The 15,767-nt window shown below is 38.3% G+C and overlaps 2 protein-coding genes across 4 annotated transcripts in view; one reads left to right on the forward strand and one right to left on the reverse strand.

Moving 5' to 3' along the window:
* Nucleotides 1-10,229, forward strand: part of mark1 (MAP/microtubule affinity-regulating kinase 1) — a 37,361-nt gene extending 27,132 nt beyond the window's left edge. The window contains exons 14-18 of one of the 2 annotated variants that reach the window (XM_043222489.1): nt 20-117; nt 628-792; nt 3,086-3,343; nt 7,408-7,452; nt 8,032-10,229. In XM_043222489.1, coding sequence (XP_043078424.1) covers nt 20-117; nt 628-792; nt 3,086-3,343; nt 7,408-7,452; nt 8,032-8,374 — 909 coding nt within the window. In that variant the 3' untranslated portion in view covers nt 8,375-10,229. The remainder of the gene's footprint in view (nt 1-19; nt 118-627; nt 793-3,085; nt 3,344-7,407; nt 7,453-8,031) is intronic. The other variant, XM_043222490.1, reaches the window with a different exon arrangement.
* On the reverse strand, nt 10,086-15,265 carry zgc:172076. Of its 2 annotated transcripts, none has more exons than XM_043222493.1 (9): nt 15,098-15,265; nt 14,881-14,927; nt 13,629-13,827; nt 12,514-12,662; nt 12,041-12,173; nt 11,823-11,979; nt 11,621-11,744; nt 11,301-11,490; nt 10,086-10,858 (listed from the first exon to the last, which is right to left on the reverse strand). In XM_043222493.1, exons 1-9 carry the CDS (start codon nt 15,129-15,131, stop codon nt 10,698-10,700), a joined length of 1,194 nt encoding a protein of 397 aa, XP_043078428.1. In that variant the 5' UTR covers nt 15,132-15,265; the 3' UTR covers nt 10,086-10,697. The 2 variants fall into 2 exon arrangements, with proteins under 2 accessions (XP_043078428.1, XP_043078427.1); XM_043222492.1 differs by having other exon boundaries at nt 13,617-13,827.
* Between the last annotated feature and the right edge of the window lie 502 nt (nt 15,266-15,767).

Raw genomic sequence — 15,767 nt, forward strand, 5'->3', positions numbered from 1 at the left:
TGCGTGTTTGCGTGAACAGAATAGTGCTGCTGGCGGAATGACGAGGAGAAATACGTACGTTTGCGAGCGATCCAGTACAGACCGCTACTCAGCCATACCCAACGGCAAAGACAGCAGGTAAACCTCTTCACGTGAAGGATCAGCTCAGCAAAAACACTGACCAATAAGACGTCTTTATTCCATTCCGTCGCTCACAGATACCGAAAGAGCTTACAAGCGAAATGCTATGCCATCCAATCAGGATGAAACATACTCACGCTTATTATTGGCCCGTTTCTTATCTCAGATTTCCCTCAATATCCAGGTCATTTAGACTTCTTTTTGGGGAAAAAAAAATCACGGTGCAGCATATGCTTATATCCATCACGTCCTGTAAACTCTTTGATTTGCTGTGGTCGTCATATCAGTATTTTATTGTGTATTCTGAGTTGTCTAGCTCACAGAGTGCAACCATTTCGTTTTAACTGCAATTCTAAAGATATAAGACTAAATGTGTGCTACTATGGAAGACCAGTAGTTTAAAAAATAGCCAGAATAATGAAATGTAGCTACATTTTTCTAATGAACATAATTTTGAGACGCATTTCTCTGGCTCATTTCTCTAATTTCTGTCTCTGGCTGTCTCAGTTTGACGGAGATGTCTGCTTCGGCCAGTGGATCTTCCTCAGTGTCTCCAGGAGCGTCCTCTGCACTGGCGTCCACTCGACCGAGGCATGTGAAGTCCATGTCCGCCTCAGGCCACCCCAACAAGTCTCCGCTGCCGCCCATCGAGGACAACGCTGAATTCAAGGGGTGAAGAGATGTATTCTTTAGTATTTTAGAGACAGCGGTATTTTAGTATTATAGGGTTCTGTTCTGTGTAGTATTATTTTTATTACATTTTCTGTATACATAAGACACAATGTACTATGTACAAAAAAGCAAACGAAACAAACAAAACAAATAGGGGCTTATATTACATGAAAAGTATGAAAGCACAAACCGACGTAATGTTAATACAGTATGTACTTTGTAAGTTATTTAATAATCCAATCAATACAAAACAAGCAATAGCAGTAAGGGGACTTTTATAGGGTTTGTGAATACAAAATGTGTGTGTGTGTGTGTGTGTGTGTCTGTGTGTACGTTTATTTTTTCTGCTTTAATTTTAAGGTTATAGTTTGTGTTTGTCATAATTTTTATTTGTTTTTAATTAATTTTCTAATAACCTGATTTTTAAATTTTTTCAGTTAATGTTCATTTTTATGCAGATAGAAAAACAGTGATTTTATATATATATATATATATATATATATATATATATATATATATATATATATATACGTATATACACAGACGTAGACAAAATTGTTGGTACCCTTTGGTCAATGAAAGAAAAAGTACACAATGGTCACAGAAATAACTGTTATCTGACAAAAGTAATAATAAATAAAAATTCTATAAATGTTAACCAATGAAAGTCAGACATTGTTTTTCAACCATGCTTCAACAGAATTATTAAAAAAATAAACTCACAAACAGGCATGGATAAAAATGATGGTACCCTAGAAAACACTGAAAATAATGTGACAAAGGGACATGTTAATTCAAAGGTGTGTCCACTAATTAGCATTAGGTGTCTACAACCTTGTAATCAGCCATTGGGCCTATATATATGGCTCCAGGTAATCACTGTGTTGTTTGGTGATATGGTGTACCACACTCGACATGGACCAGAGGAAGCAAAGGAACTTGTCTCAAGAGATCAGAAAGAAAATTATAGACAAGCATGTTAAAGGTAAAGGCTATAAGACCATCTCCAAGCAACTAGATGTTCCTGTGACTACAGTTGCACATATTATTCAGAAGTTTAAGATCCATGGGACAGCCAACCTCCCTGGACGTTCAGGAGGAAAATTGATGACAAATCTAAGAGCATCCGAATGGTAATAAAAAGAGCCTAGAAAGACTTCTAAAGAGATTCAAGGTGAACTTCATGCTCAAGGAACATCAGTGTCAGATGCACCATCCGTCGTTGTTTGAGCCAAAGTGGACTACATGGGAGACGACCAAGGAGGACACCATTGTTGAAAACGAATCATAAAAAGCAAGACTGGAATATGTACATGTTGCCACAAAGCTTCTATGTCCTGTGGACAGATGAGACAAAAATCGAAGTTTTTGCCAAGGCACATCAGCTGTATGTTCACAGACGAAAAAAAAACAAGCAAAGAACACTGTCCTTACTGTGAAACATGGAGGAGGCTCTGTTATGTTCTGGGGCTGCTTTGCTGCGTCTGGCACAGGGTGTCTTGAATCTGTGCAGGGTACAATGAAATCTCAAGACTATCAAGGAATTCTAGAGAAATGTACTAGCCAGTGTCAGAAAGCTTGGTTAAGGTCATGGGTCTTGCAACAGGACAATGACCCAAAACACACCGCTAAAAACACCCAAGAATGGCTAAGAGGAAAAAATTGGACTATTTAAAGTGGCCTTCTATGAGCCCTGACCTCAAATTGAGCATCTTTGGAAGGAGCTGAAACATGCAGTCTGGAAAAGGCACCCTTCAAACCTGGACACAACTGGAGCAGTTTTTGAGGTGGGCCAAAATACCTGCTGAGAGGTGCAGAAGTCTCATTGACAGTTACAGGAAGCGTTTGATTGCAGTGATTGCCTCAAAAAGGTTGCGCAACAAAATATTAAGTTAGGGTTTACCATCATTTTTTCCAGGTCTGTTTCATGAGTTTATTTTTTTAAATAACCTGATTTTGAAAAAACAATGTTTTTCAGTTAATGAATTTTATTTTCATTTTATGCAGATAGAAAAGTTAGTGATTTTATATATATATATATATATATATATATATATATATATATATATATATATATATATATATATATATATATATAATATATATATATATATATATATATATATATATATATATATATATATATATATATATATATATATAAAATATATATAAAAATACAAGCAGACATTATGCTACAAATACACATTTTATTTTGATTGTGATAAGTCTAATAATATATAATTGAATTTTTCTTTATTTTATTTTTTTATCACTGTTTGTCTGTCTGCAGCTCTAGCCCTAGGGCTCCATCCGCGTCTCCGTCAGCTCACAGCATCAGCAGTATGACTCCGGACCGGACCCGTTTTCCTCGGGGCACGTCCAGCCGCAGCACCTTCCACGGGGCGCAGCTCAGAGACCGCCGCAGCGCCACATACAACGGGCCTCCTGCTTCGCCCACGCTGTCCCACGACACGGGCGCCCTTGCCCAGGCCCGCCGGGGAACCTCATCTGGATTCATCAGCAAGCTCACCTCCAAGTTTGTGCGGAGGTCAGTCTCTAGATACATCACTACCTCTCTGCACTGCCGCCCATATGTGTCCTGAGTGCGCGTTTGCTTTCCAGTCTCCTGAGGTTTCTCAGATCAGGATTCAGCAGAATGGCCTGCAGTACTGTACAACTCAAACACAGGTCAACAGTGATGGATTGCAGTACCGATCATAACTTTAGAATAGTTACTTTATAATAATTTACTTTATATATACACACAGGCTTTACTTTATACTTATATTTTAAACTTTAGAATAATTACAATTTTTTTTATGTTTTTCAGTTTTTTAAGTCTCTCATGCTTAAGACAGTTAATACAGTTAATACAGTAAAAATAAGACTGCTATGAAGTTTTCTTATTATAATTTGATATTTATATTAATTCATTCAGCAGATGCTTTTATCCAAAGCGAGACAATATAATCAATCAAAAATTAAAAAGAGCAATAATATGTAAGTGCTAATGGCAAGTCTTGGATAGCCTAACACATATATCAAGGACTAAATATTACACACACACACACACACACACACACATATATACACACACGTGTATACATGTATACACTCAAACAATAGAATAGAAAATACAATAGAAAAATAGAAAGCTATTACATTAGTTATAATATAAGTAATAAATATATATTTTCTATATTTTAAAAATTTATTTATTTTTTTTTAATGAATTTGAATTGTTTTCGGTTATTACTGGTGCTGAATTTTTACTGGTTCTTATTTTTATCAATGTTGTTTTGATGCTTTTGTAGAAACTGTAATACATTTCCATTTTTATAGGATTTGAAGAATTTAAAAGAAATGAATGTTTGCAATTTATTACAATCATTTCTGAAAGATCATTTAACACTGAAGACTGCAGGAATGATTCAGGAAGTTCAGCTTTGATCACAAGGATAAATTACATTTTACAATATATTCACAGTTATTTTCAGTTTTAGTTAACTGTTTTTTAGATCAAATAAATGCGACTCTGATGTGCAAAAGACAAAAAGATCTGCCCCCAAAACTTTTTGTTGCGTATCAGTTTACAGTTAGGTTTCTCTTTTAAGTTAGAAGTATATTAATACTTTAAATAACATCACCTTGAGGCACCCTTGGAGGTTTACTGTGGGCTGCAGACCCCAGATTGAAGACCACTGCTTTACACTCTTAACAAAACATTAGCACAGGAAGTCTCTCTTTGACAGCTCAAGCCCTACACTGCGACGTGTATATGTGTGTGTGTGTGTGTGTGTGTGTGTAAGAGAGAGTGCCTCTTTCTCTCACGCACACACACAAACACACTCAGTGCTGAGCCTGCATTGACTGCAGTCATTGAAGGACACTGTAAAGTGAGCTGGCTGCATCTGAAATCAGGTGCCATGTTTTAACATCAACTCTCAGACCTGCCCCCCCTGCTGTCTGCTTGCAGTTTCATATGGTGACACCAATGCAGGAATTCACAGAAAATGTACATTTTGAATGAAAATGTACTTACTCTCAGGCATCCAAGTTTGTTTCTTCACTGGATTTGGAGTAATGTAGCATTTCATCACTTGCTCTTCTGTTTTACGCTCCGCAGTGAATGGGTGCCGTCAGAGTCCAAACAGCTGATTTAAAAACATCACAAATATCCTCTCCAGACAAAGACATGAACTAAAAACATTTGTGTTTGTAAGAAAAGAAATCTTTGTTTCTGGCAATCCATTATCCATGATAGCGCTTTCTCCACTCGTTTTATTTGAATCAGGAGAGAAAACTGCACAGATCAAGCAACTTTTAACAATCAAAACCAGTCCAAACCAGCTCTAAACAATTAAGTAGTTGGATTTTGATATGAGGAGATGTTTTTTTTTTTACTGGAGGATTTTATTATGGATTATGGACTTTTGGCAATTTAAAGTTAAAGCATCTTAGTGATGAAATTATTTCTTACAAGTTCTGACGGCACCCATTCACATTCCTTGGTGAGAAAGTGTTGTATCTCGGAGTGTAAGTACATTTCACTAAATGTATGTTTTTGGTGGACTAATAATTTCAGTTTTTAACATCCATAGTGTATTTATAAATGATGGTCATTTTCACTTTCATCTAAGGTTCTTCAGATTTCATGGCTGACCTAAAAGTCTGGTTTCCAGGCTTTGGATTTGAACATGCTGTGTTTGTTTGTTTGTGTTGTAGAACTCTGTCTTTCAGAGCGGCGAGGTAGGGGACGATAGTTTGACCTATTTCCTGTCTGACTTATGTATGGAAATGTGTCCTCACCCCCTCCTCCTCAGAAATAGACTCCTATCGACCCATGTGTTTCTTACTAATGATCTGTGCATCCGTCACCTCTGTCAGTGTTTGCACGGCCTGCGGATTGACTTCCTCCTGATGATGATGATGATGTCACTTCCCCCACCTGTGTGTCCTCAGACTTTACCTGTGGAGACTGCTCGTGTTTAGCTGTAGTCTGGTTGAATCTGTCGAATGCTGATGCTCTCTAGTGGTCCTGTATCCGTTGCCCTTCCTGAATCTCTGGTCAGAACAAGCCACTGTCCACCACCGGTCAAAATCACATCTAGGCAGCTTTTTGACTTCTGTTATGCAGCCGGAACGATGAAATAAAGAAATAAGAGGCCATTCCTTACAGTGATTTTTCTAGAGTTAAGAGATGTTCACAGGTGCACGTGAAGCAGACCCATGAACTGTGGTAAAATCACTGTAACGCAGCAAATGGTTTATTGCTTTTATTTAAAACTAAAAGAAGAAACTATCGACAGCAGTGTGTATTGGTCCGTTCACATCAAGGGCAATAACTAGACAAGGTAAAGATGTCATAACTGTGAAGAGAATGATGTCTGTTGTTACGATATAGCTGACAACACTGTATTTTTGTCGCAAACCAGTTTGGTGCAAACCCTCCTTCAGCTTATTCAGATTATTCTGATTCTGATTATCAAGATTGCCTAAATATCACTGAAACAAATAACCACGAGTTTTGATAATCTTGAGACTTTTAAAATATCTTGATGGTACAGATCCCATATGTAGTATACCCTGAAGCTCGAACAACCAATCTCTGTATTAAAAATCTGCACGTTCATTAAGACTTGATATGGTATCATTAATAATTGTGCAATATATCAACAAACTAGATATATATATATATTGTGGTAATTTACCCACTTAAGCAACAGCGCAGTGAATGAGAACAGGGTGCATGTAGGTATACAAATATATACGTTGATACACTGTCTACAGCAGCCCTCAACCGAGGGAACATTTTATGGTCATATGCCTTCCACCATGATATAAATACATTTAGACCACTTACTGATTGCTGTCAGGATGTGAGAAGACCTGCTCCACCTGTCACCTAAACCTCAGTGTAGCATTGGTAGGACATCCTGATAGATAGCATTACTGTTTGCCGTGATCGGAATCCGAAGGCTGCGTCCTTTGAAAGACACAGACTGTGAAGGTCGGACTGGCGTAGGATTGATTTTGTTAACCGCGACAGCCGCAGCTGATGAGTGGCAGTACTTTTTTTTGAAAATGACATTAAACTTAGTCTTAAAGCTAAACAGGATTTGCAACCTGTCTAAATGTGTTAATCTTGATCTGTTTTTGCATGTAATAATTAGCATCAAATTGCATCTCTGTTTTTAATCTTACTTTTGTGGATTTGCATCGTTAGGCGGCATTTGTCGCACCACGGCAATGCAATCAAGCCTTTGAGGGATGCATCTTCTGAATTGGGACTTTTGGGATTTCAAGTCGACCAGTAAAATCGGGGTTTGCGCTCAACTGGTTTAGCTGCCAATTGATTGAAAACCGTACTATCCCGTCAAAGTCCATCGGATTTAAAGGCACTCATGCAACATAACTGCGCCATACTTCTAATAAAAAGCACATCATCAATTATTAGCGTGTTTTCATTCTTGGTGTGAACAGGACTGAACTACAGGCAGTTTACTATTGCCTAGAAAGTGTCGACTTGTTTCTATTAGAAATGCAGACTTGTACTAATCTATAGTTTAGCTGTCCACTGTTTTCTCAATATGACCTCTGATATTTCCCAAGGGTACCCAGTGAAGGAGAGGCCCGCGGTCGGGCGTACAGTTTGAGGTGAGGTTTTTATAGATCCTCTGTCTTATGTGAGATTGTTACTTGTGGGGTGTTTGTTGTTGCCCCTTCAGGTCAGTCAAAAAAAAAAAAATGGTTCGGATAACCAGTGCGCAGTATTTGTGTGAGATTTCTGATTGTTTGGTGTGTTTTGCATGATTTCTGATCGTCGAAAGTCGTCTTCTGTCTGTCTAACACCGATTTTTAAACTCTAAACAATCTTGCTCATTTCACGACCACATAGCTTATTGGTTTTGTAAGGTTGCTCCAAAAAAGGCCCATTTGCAACAAAATCTATAACAATATGTTCGCATCACAATGTACATTTTAATATTCTGTTTATTCATAAGTTTCTGATTGATTTTTAACCAAAAATAAACATAATGTTGTATATATTTGTGTATATATTTGTATTTTGATTAAAATCTCCATCACCTGTTTTCAGATGAAGCGGCAGTTAACACAAAGAAACAGCTTTACCGATGAAATGCGCAAATATATACATATTTCACAGCCCTAACGTTCCTAATCTGCGATGAGAATCAATCTGACGCTCTTGGACTCTTCTGTGTTTGTCGCCAGGAGCGGATCCGGAGAACCCAAGGAGGAAGGCCGCGACTCGAAGCCCAGATCACTGCGTTTCACCTGGAGCATGAAGACCACCTCGTCCATGGAGCCGGGAGACATGATGCGAGAGATCCGCAAGGTGCTGGACGCCAACAACTGCGACTACGAGCAGCGCGAACGCTTCTTGCTATTCTGCGTGCACGGCGACGCGCGACAGGACAGTCTCGTCCAATGGGAGATGGAGGTGTGCAAACTGCCCCGCCTGTCTCTCAACGGCGTGCGCTTCAAACGCATATCGGGGACGTCCATCGCCTTCAAGAACATCGCTCCGAAAATTGCCAATGAGCTCAAGCTGTAAGCAAAGGGTTCGGAAAAAACACACGACTGTAGGGAACACTAAAAAAGGAACCTCACCAGGAAGTCTGAGCACCATTTTGAGTTACTGCTTCTGTAAGCTACTGCTGTAATGTGTAGTGGAGATAAAAATACGAATGCAAAACGATGAAAAGAGAAAAAAACGCCCTAGCCTGATCTTCATGACCTCTCGCATACACGCCTGGTTAAATCAGCCATCTTGCAATAATATCAAAACCCTTTCGGGGTCGGCAGGACAGACATCTGTCGAGCGAATTATCGTAACGGACTTAAAATCGACTTTTCCACATGTACAGTTAAGATATAGAATGTTTTTGTTGTATTGAATTGATGATAGCGTTGTATAATACAAGACTTTCAGCCTACTTCTGTGGAGGTGTTGTATAGTCACTATTGAGCTCTGTACAGAAAAATTATGTTCAATGTGTCATACTCGTTTAGTTGCTTTCTTCATTTTTTTTTTTTTTTTTTTTTTAGATTTTGAGACCACTCAGTTTTAACGGTTGTTTTGTAACTTATCAACATTTGTTTTTAAAGGGACAGTTGATCCAACAATGGAGATTCTGCCGTTTTCATGCGGTCGCAAGCCTGTATGTTGTTATTTTTCATGGACGTACACCATTTTGAAAAATTATGCAGCTTTTTCTGACTAATAAGCGCCAAAAATTATAATGATAATAATAATAATCCACTCAAAGCAACTTCTGTGCAATAGCCATACGTTACACTTTGTGTAACAATTCAAAATCTAAGTTGCTAATCACTGAAAATGTGTAAAAAAAAAAATAAAATATATAATAACAGCATGCACGGCAGGACATGAGGGCAAGTAAGACAGAAGTTTCATTTTGGATGAATTATCCTTTTAACTCAGAGTGAGAATTAGATGTGATCATAACATCAAATTAACGAGTAAGTGTTTTGTAGAGCAGGCAGTGTGTTTTCCCCCGATCCAGGTGGTTTTGGATGTACAAATCGACTAGAAACTAGTAACCGAACGTCGACATTAACATTCCGTACAGAACATACACCGATACTACTAACATCGTGGAGCTGTAGTGCAGAAATCCTGCAGCGTGATTGGAGCACGAGTGGCCAGTTCAGCAACACCGAGTGTTTTCCTTCGAAATAGACAAAACGAAAAAAGGCTTCAACTGTAGTAACTCCAAGACGTTTATTTATTAAGCCATTTTATGCCTTCCTGTTTTATTAACTGTAGAAATTCATCCAGAGAATGCATGACTTTTTTTTTTTTTTTTTTTTTGTAAACTGTTATTTGTTTTGTAATAAGTGGTGATGATGATGATGGGTTACGACCACTCGTACTGGTACTTTCTACTAGTTCTTTTGTACTGAAGTATCGAAGGTTAAATGTGCAATGCTGTCTGTTGTATTACTGTTATGTTATGCTGACTAAAGAGGTTGTGACCGCACACTTTCAAGGGAAGATGAGGTCAAGTTTGCGTAGTTGGAGGAAAAAAGGATTAGTGACTAAAAATATTAAAGGGTAAAGCTGTGATGAAAGCTCTGAGAGGCATTGAATGTTCGAATGTCAACTGTGATGTTCCATTTTGTGACGGTACATTTCCAGTTTTTATTTAGTTTTATATTTAGAGGCTGCACGGATGAAACTGTTTGGACGGGAAGCGAGCTGAAGGCTGAGGATCTCCAAAAAATGCAATTAAACTCTTCAACACATTTCATCCTTCCACACACTCTTCCCATTTATTCTCTGGACATGGTACTGTACATTTCTGCGGAAAAATCCCTTGGGCCACTGTGGTTCAGTCCCACTGGAGCACATTAAAGCTTACTTGAAATGAGTCTTTGAACTAAAATGTTTTGTGTCCTTTTTTGAAGCATATCGCATACCTCATTGCAATCAATCAATTTTTGGTATTCTTGATAAAGCTCAACATTGTGTTCTTGTTTCGCAAAATATCATACATGCTTAGGATATAGTAAAAAATACTGACTGAAATGATTCTGTAAATTCAAATTTTTTTAGTTCAATGAATCACTTCGGTCATATTTCAGACCCTGAAAAAAAGAAAATTAAGCCTGTTGATTACAATCCCGTTTTGTGACAAAAAGATTGTAACGGGCCTAAAATAGGCTTCGTTTTCTTTATGTAGAGTAACATAATTAGACATCTCTTCATGATAGTCACCCTTTGTTGATGCTAGTTGTCTACTGAATCTCACAATTTATGAACATCAAGTAAAAGTTGTTGCAAAGTCCCGTAGTACGCTTCTCTAGAGCGATGATATTTCAAGTTCTCAGTAAAACAAATCCTGATGGCTGCTTCACTTCTGAGCAGGCACCAGGTCATCTATGCCACCGTTGTTTTCCAGTCTTTTCTCCATTCGGATGAGAAGTTTGACCCCGTCCACTACTAGCTGGGTCAGCTCCACTTCATTAAAACCAATGGTCTGCAAGTTGCTGATTTTGTAGACGCCAGGACAGCCTGCACACAAATAACGCAACATTGTGTTTGATCAGAGAAGCAGCTAAATGAACTTAGTCTCCATTGATGGCCAAAAGGAAATACCGAAAATGTAGCAATGTGTTATAACCTTTTGGGTTATTACCTTGTTTTTATTATAAATAAATTTATTTCTGATGTGCTTTGATGGAGTTAGTGTAAATAGCCACTGCCAACGAGGTAGAGCGTCCAAAACATTATTTGTCCTTGCCATCATCTTTTGAGGATTTGATTTAACGTTCTTGGCGTGAAGATTTTCTGTGGCCTAATAGGAAGTCATTTTATTTGCTGTTTTTAGAATACCTTTCGATCTATATTAAAAGGTGAAACGTGCGTATGTATTTAGATGCAGCCTAATAAGATTTTTATGTTAAACTGTGGCCGATACCCTGCATGATTTTATCATCAATGAGTTTTGCCATACCAGTTGCTTCCATCTGAAGCCTTAGTCTGTCCAGAATGTCATTCAGGCGTTTGTTTTCTGCCATGTGCAGCAGTTTCACTGTGACGCTTGCCTTCAGGCCTGTGCCGACCTCTGCAGGTGAGCTGACCACCCAGCCCAAGTGAGGCTTCCAGATAAATGGATGTCTCATTTTCTTATATAGCGTCTCCATCTATAAAAAAAAGTTTTCGATTGTCGGTATTTGCAGAATAGACCACATATAGTATATATTTATGGCATGCCTCAGGGTTCGATATTAAGACTGAAAACATCGGTGTGATACTGTGGTGGTCAAAATTAACCTTCAGCACACTGATGCAGATGGTTTTAAACGCCTCTTGTAAGCAGGCATCACTTCTGTAGGACACCAGTTTCAGGTGGTCTTCCATGTTCACCCAAATAGCCAGGGTCCCGTCCTCACTTAACCTAATTGCGAGGCAAAAGCATTCTGTACACGTCTCTGATGCAAGCATTTACAACCATAAATTAAGAACTCTAACCAACCACAGGGCCCTTGCGTCGGGCCAGTCACGAGCCACACCGATCTTTATTAAAGACAGTGGTGGGGACTCCATCACAACCCTGCGGTCCTCACTCTCGTGGCTGAGCTCCTCTATAGAGTAAAGCTTTCCAGGTAGATCCTCACCCAGCTGCTCTAAAACTGTAAAACAAGTTATATTAGCAGCATGAGATCACTTAAGACAAGTGAGCAATTGCAGTACCTGTTTCGGCCAATGTGAGGAGCTGTCTGCGTTCTCCTCTGCTGCAGTGTGTGGGGAAGCAGTAATCTTCAATGCTGCGGCCCGCAGTCACCTCACAACTCACAGCGTACGCTTGATCAAAATCATCACCGCCCTAAACGCACATTTTTGCACATCTACACCGCGCCACCACAGATTGTGCGCTACTCTGCAGATCTCTTCACTATATTACAATCACAAACTCTACACCGAGAGGAAAATGAGAGGCTAAACGAAGTTGTGTCTCAGACACTTATCAGTAACGGAACTGTAAAAGTGATGATCTCAAACTCACGTTAGGTCGCATATTTCGGTGTGGTTAAAGTCTTCTGATAATCTCGAGATGTGGAATTGAGTCCAACACCAAAATATGCAACTTAAAGTGAATGTCCAATTTAATCTCTGTTTAATCTCATTGTTGAGATGCGGTGTTGTCCATAGACTTTCTTTCTTACCTTTAGGTTGTCATAATTAAAGTCGCTCTCTTGAACAGTGTCAGTGGTGACCTTGTAGCCATGGTAAGACTCGATAATACGGTCAAAGAAATCGCAGAAAAGGATATACGACTGAGCATCCCCTGCTAAACAGCCCACAGCCGACTGACCTGTCGGACGAAGTCAGAACAACTTAAATATAACATCAGTAGACAGACTTTGATTCGCATTTGTATATGGTTCATATCTGATTTCTTATTCTTATTAGAAAGGTGTGGCTCTAAACATGTGTCTAAAAATGTCCCCCCAAAGATGCCGATATCTGAAATCCTTTCCCTTGTGGGGACATTTTCTTGTCCCTATAAAGGAAACAAGTTATAAATATCCTCTGAGGGTAAGTTGGAGTGTAGAGTTGGTGTACAGCGATAGAAAATACAGTATGTACAGTATGAAAACAGTTTGCCTATTACCCATAAAACATCGAACAACGTGTGTGTGTGTGTGTGTGTGTGGATTAGTCAGTTTTGTTACCGAATGCCCCCAGTGGGAAAGTAAATGTTGAAACCTGAATAAATGCAGTCCCTTGGAAAAAGTAAGTGCGCTTTGTTATCGATTGGACTCTTTTAAATCTTAGAAGCACATTTTTAAAAAATTATACTACAAGGCCACTTAAGAGTGCTTAAAGAGAGACTGTTTCGTGGCTGAATCTTAATAGCCTTTTAAAACGTGCACTTAATAACGTCAAATTAATACGACTTTGAAGCACATTTTAATTCACTACGTTTTAGACCAAAAGCATTTGCATTTAATATACATTTAAATATACATTTTCATTGAATTGCAATTAACATCGGGAAGTCGGAAAAACGTTTCACGCGCAAGTATTTTCTTTAAAAGAATATTATGTAATAATTACCACCAAGCCCACTTTTTCACAAGAGTTCTTATGACGAAGATGACATATATTAGCTGTGCTCTCCTCTTTTGAGGTCAGTGGGTGTACATTCATTCAGAGAAGTGACGGTTTCATTTCTCCGCAGTCTGCAGCCGTGTAACTGCTCACTGGAGATAATGACTCATTGTGTGAGATGTGTGAGAAAAAACTGACAAACGCATAAACGCACAGAATAGCTCACCCGGATCCTCGAGCCCGGGGCGTATAATATCATCAAAAATGACCCCACTTTCAGTTGCCCGGTTGAACTGTCTCGTGTACATGTGCAGGTCGAGGACCCGGCCCATCAGGGTGTGGTTTCTGTCCAGGTTTGGGAACTCGTCTTTAGGGGAGCTTCTCTTCAAATTGAACCTGCTCATTGGGTCACGGGGGAGTAAACTCTGGGCAGAAGACAACCGAAAAACGCACTGTCATCCAAACTGAAATTAAATGATGTTACAATTTCTTCCAGTGGTAGGAAGTTAATGCCACACGGAAACTGGTTTATGTAGGTTAGTATGCTCAATTCACATCAAACCCATGACAAGTTTTTGACGTCACGTTGATTTGCATATATTTAACCCTTTTTTTGTCAGTATTTCAATTTAACTAATAAAGAAATTGACCTTTTTCATTTTTTCATTTAATCAAATTATAATATGGTAAATATGTGAACTAGGGTTATTTTAAGATTAGTTGAGATACCATAAATATCATTATAGTTTTTAATTTAGTTAAAGTTTTAGTATTTTTTATTTTTTTTAAATACATCTATATAGTTTTATTCATGCATTTATTTACATATTATTTAGGTTTCAGTTACTGTAGTGCGTTTAGTTAAAGTACATTTGAGTCACTGCACATGAATCTAATTGATTTCAATGATAATGTATTACAAGTTATCCAAAATTAGTCATTATTTAATCAAATATTTGCACATTCACATACGTTTCTAGTAAAAAATCAAAGGTTTGACAGTTTCACAGTTTTGGCACTCCATAGCTTAGAACTGACAAAAACATATATATATATATATATATATATATATATATATATATATATATATATATATATATATATATATATATACACACACATATATATATATATACATCAGAAAAAATCTACAACAACACTATGAAAAACAAAAAAACTCAAATCTCAAACTTGACAGGTGCATGAAAAAACTGTTCAATACAAAAAAGTTTTAATTCATAACTTTACTATTTGAATGTGAACAGCGTTCATAGTGCTTTAGAAACCTGTTCCTGTTTTGAAACCATGTCTCAAACTTGCCAAAAAAGGCCAAGGTTGTACAGCGAGAGGCAATCCATTAGAGTTCACTGAACAATGCAACTGCCTGGCAGCGCTCATTCGTCCGCAAACAGAGAAGAGTACGGGACTTTCCACTAGCTAAGTGTAAATGGGTTTGGTGTATTTGTGAAGGGGAATACCTCCAGCACGGGTCTGTATTTTGACTCCTTTGGGTGCTCAGTAGGTGCTGAAACAGAAATCAGACACGAGACGTCAAATCTTAAACACCTCTACACTAACGCCACACAAAATCGACATTTTGTGTTAGTGGTTTTTATTTTCATCTAAAGCGAGCAACAGGTTCTGACGTTCGGTCCATCTCCAGCACAAGCAACGGCATTTCATGCATCCACTTACGCTTAATCAGCCACATTTTTTCCCGTTTCCACATCCTGAGCTTTCTGTTGTCTGTTTTTCCTGAAAATGCTTGCGCACGCACACACACACACAGACGCACTCCAGCCTGCAACAGCCAGACGTAGCAGTGGACGATAGCTATGAATAGCCGGAGGAGCTCATCGTCATATGAGCACTATTGTCCCATCAACCACCGCACAAAGCATGCCATGCCGGTGTCATGTTGCCTGCCTGTAATAATGTACCTATTTATATGCTTTTGTCGGCGTCATGCTTCACGTTGAAGCTTGAGGGCTGGGCACAGACACTTACATTAGCAAGTTTTTCATTTTGTGAAAAACTTAGTAATGTAAGTGTAAAATTTGTGAGTTTACATTAGATCTGAAGATGCTTTGAGAGAAAAATACATCATATTGCATGTAAAGCGTTACGAGAATCTTATGTAATCGGATCAAGTAACGATCACATTACTTTCATAATTTACAACAAAATCCCTGCGCGACCTATTCAAATAAGTAACACAAGCTACTTCTTTTCACTTTTTGGTGCCTTTAAAAGCCTGCCTTTAAAGTTTCCAAAAATATAAATATAACTTTTTTTATTATTAAAAAGCAAGCCCAGCCAAGCTGGAAATAAGGTAAAAATAACAATGCATTAAATACCCATAAAA

This window comes from Puntigrus tetrazona, chromosome 22 (assembly GCF_018831695.1).
Source record: "Puntigrus tetrazona isolate hp1 chromosome 22, ASM1883169v1, whole genome shotgun sequence".
Classification (NCBI taxonomy): Eukaryota; Metazoa; Chordata; class Actinopteri; order Cypriniformes; family Cyprinidae; genus Puntigrus; species Puntigrus tetrazona.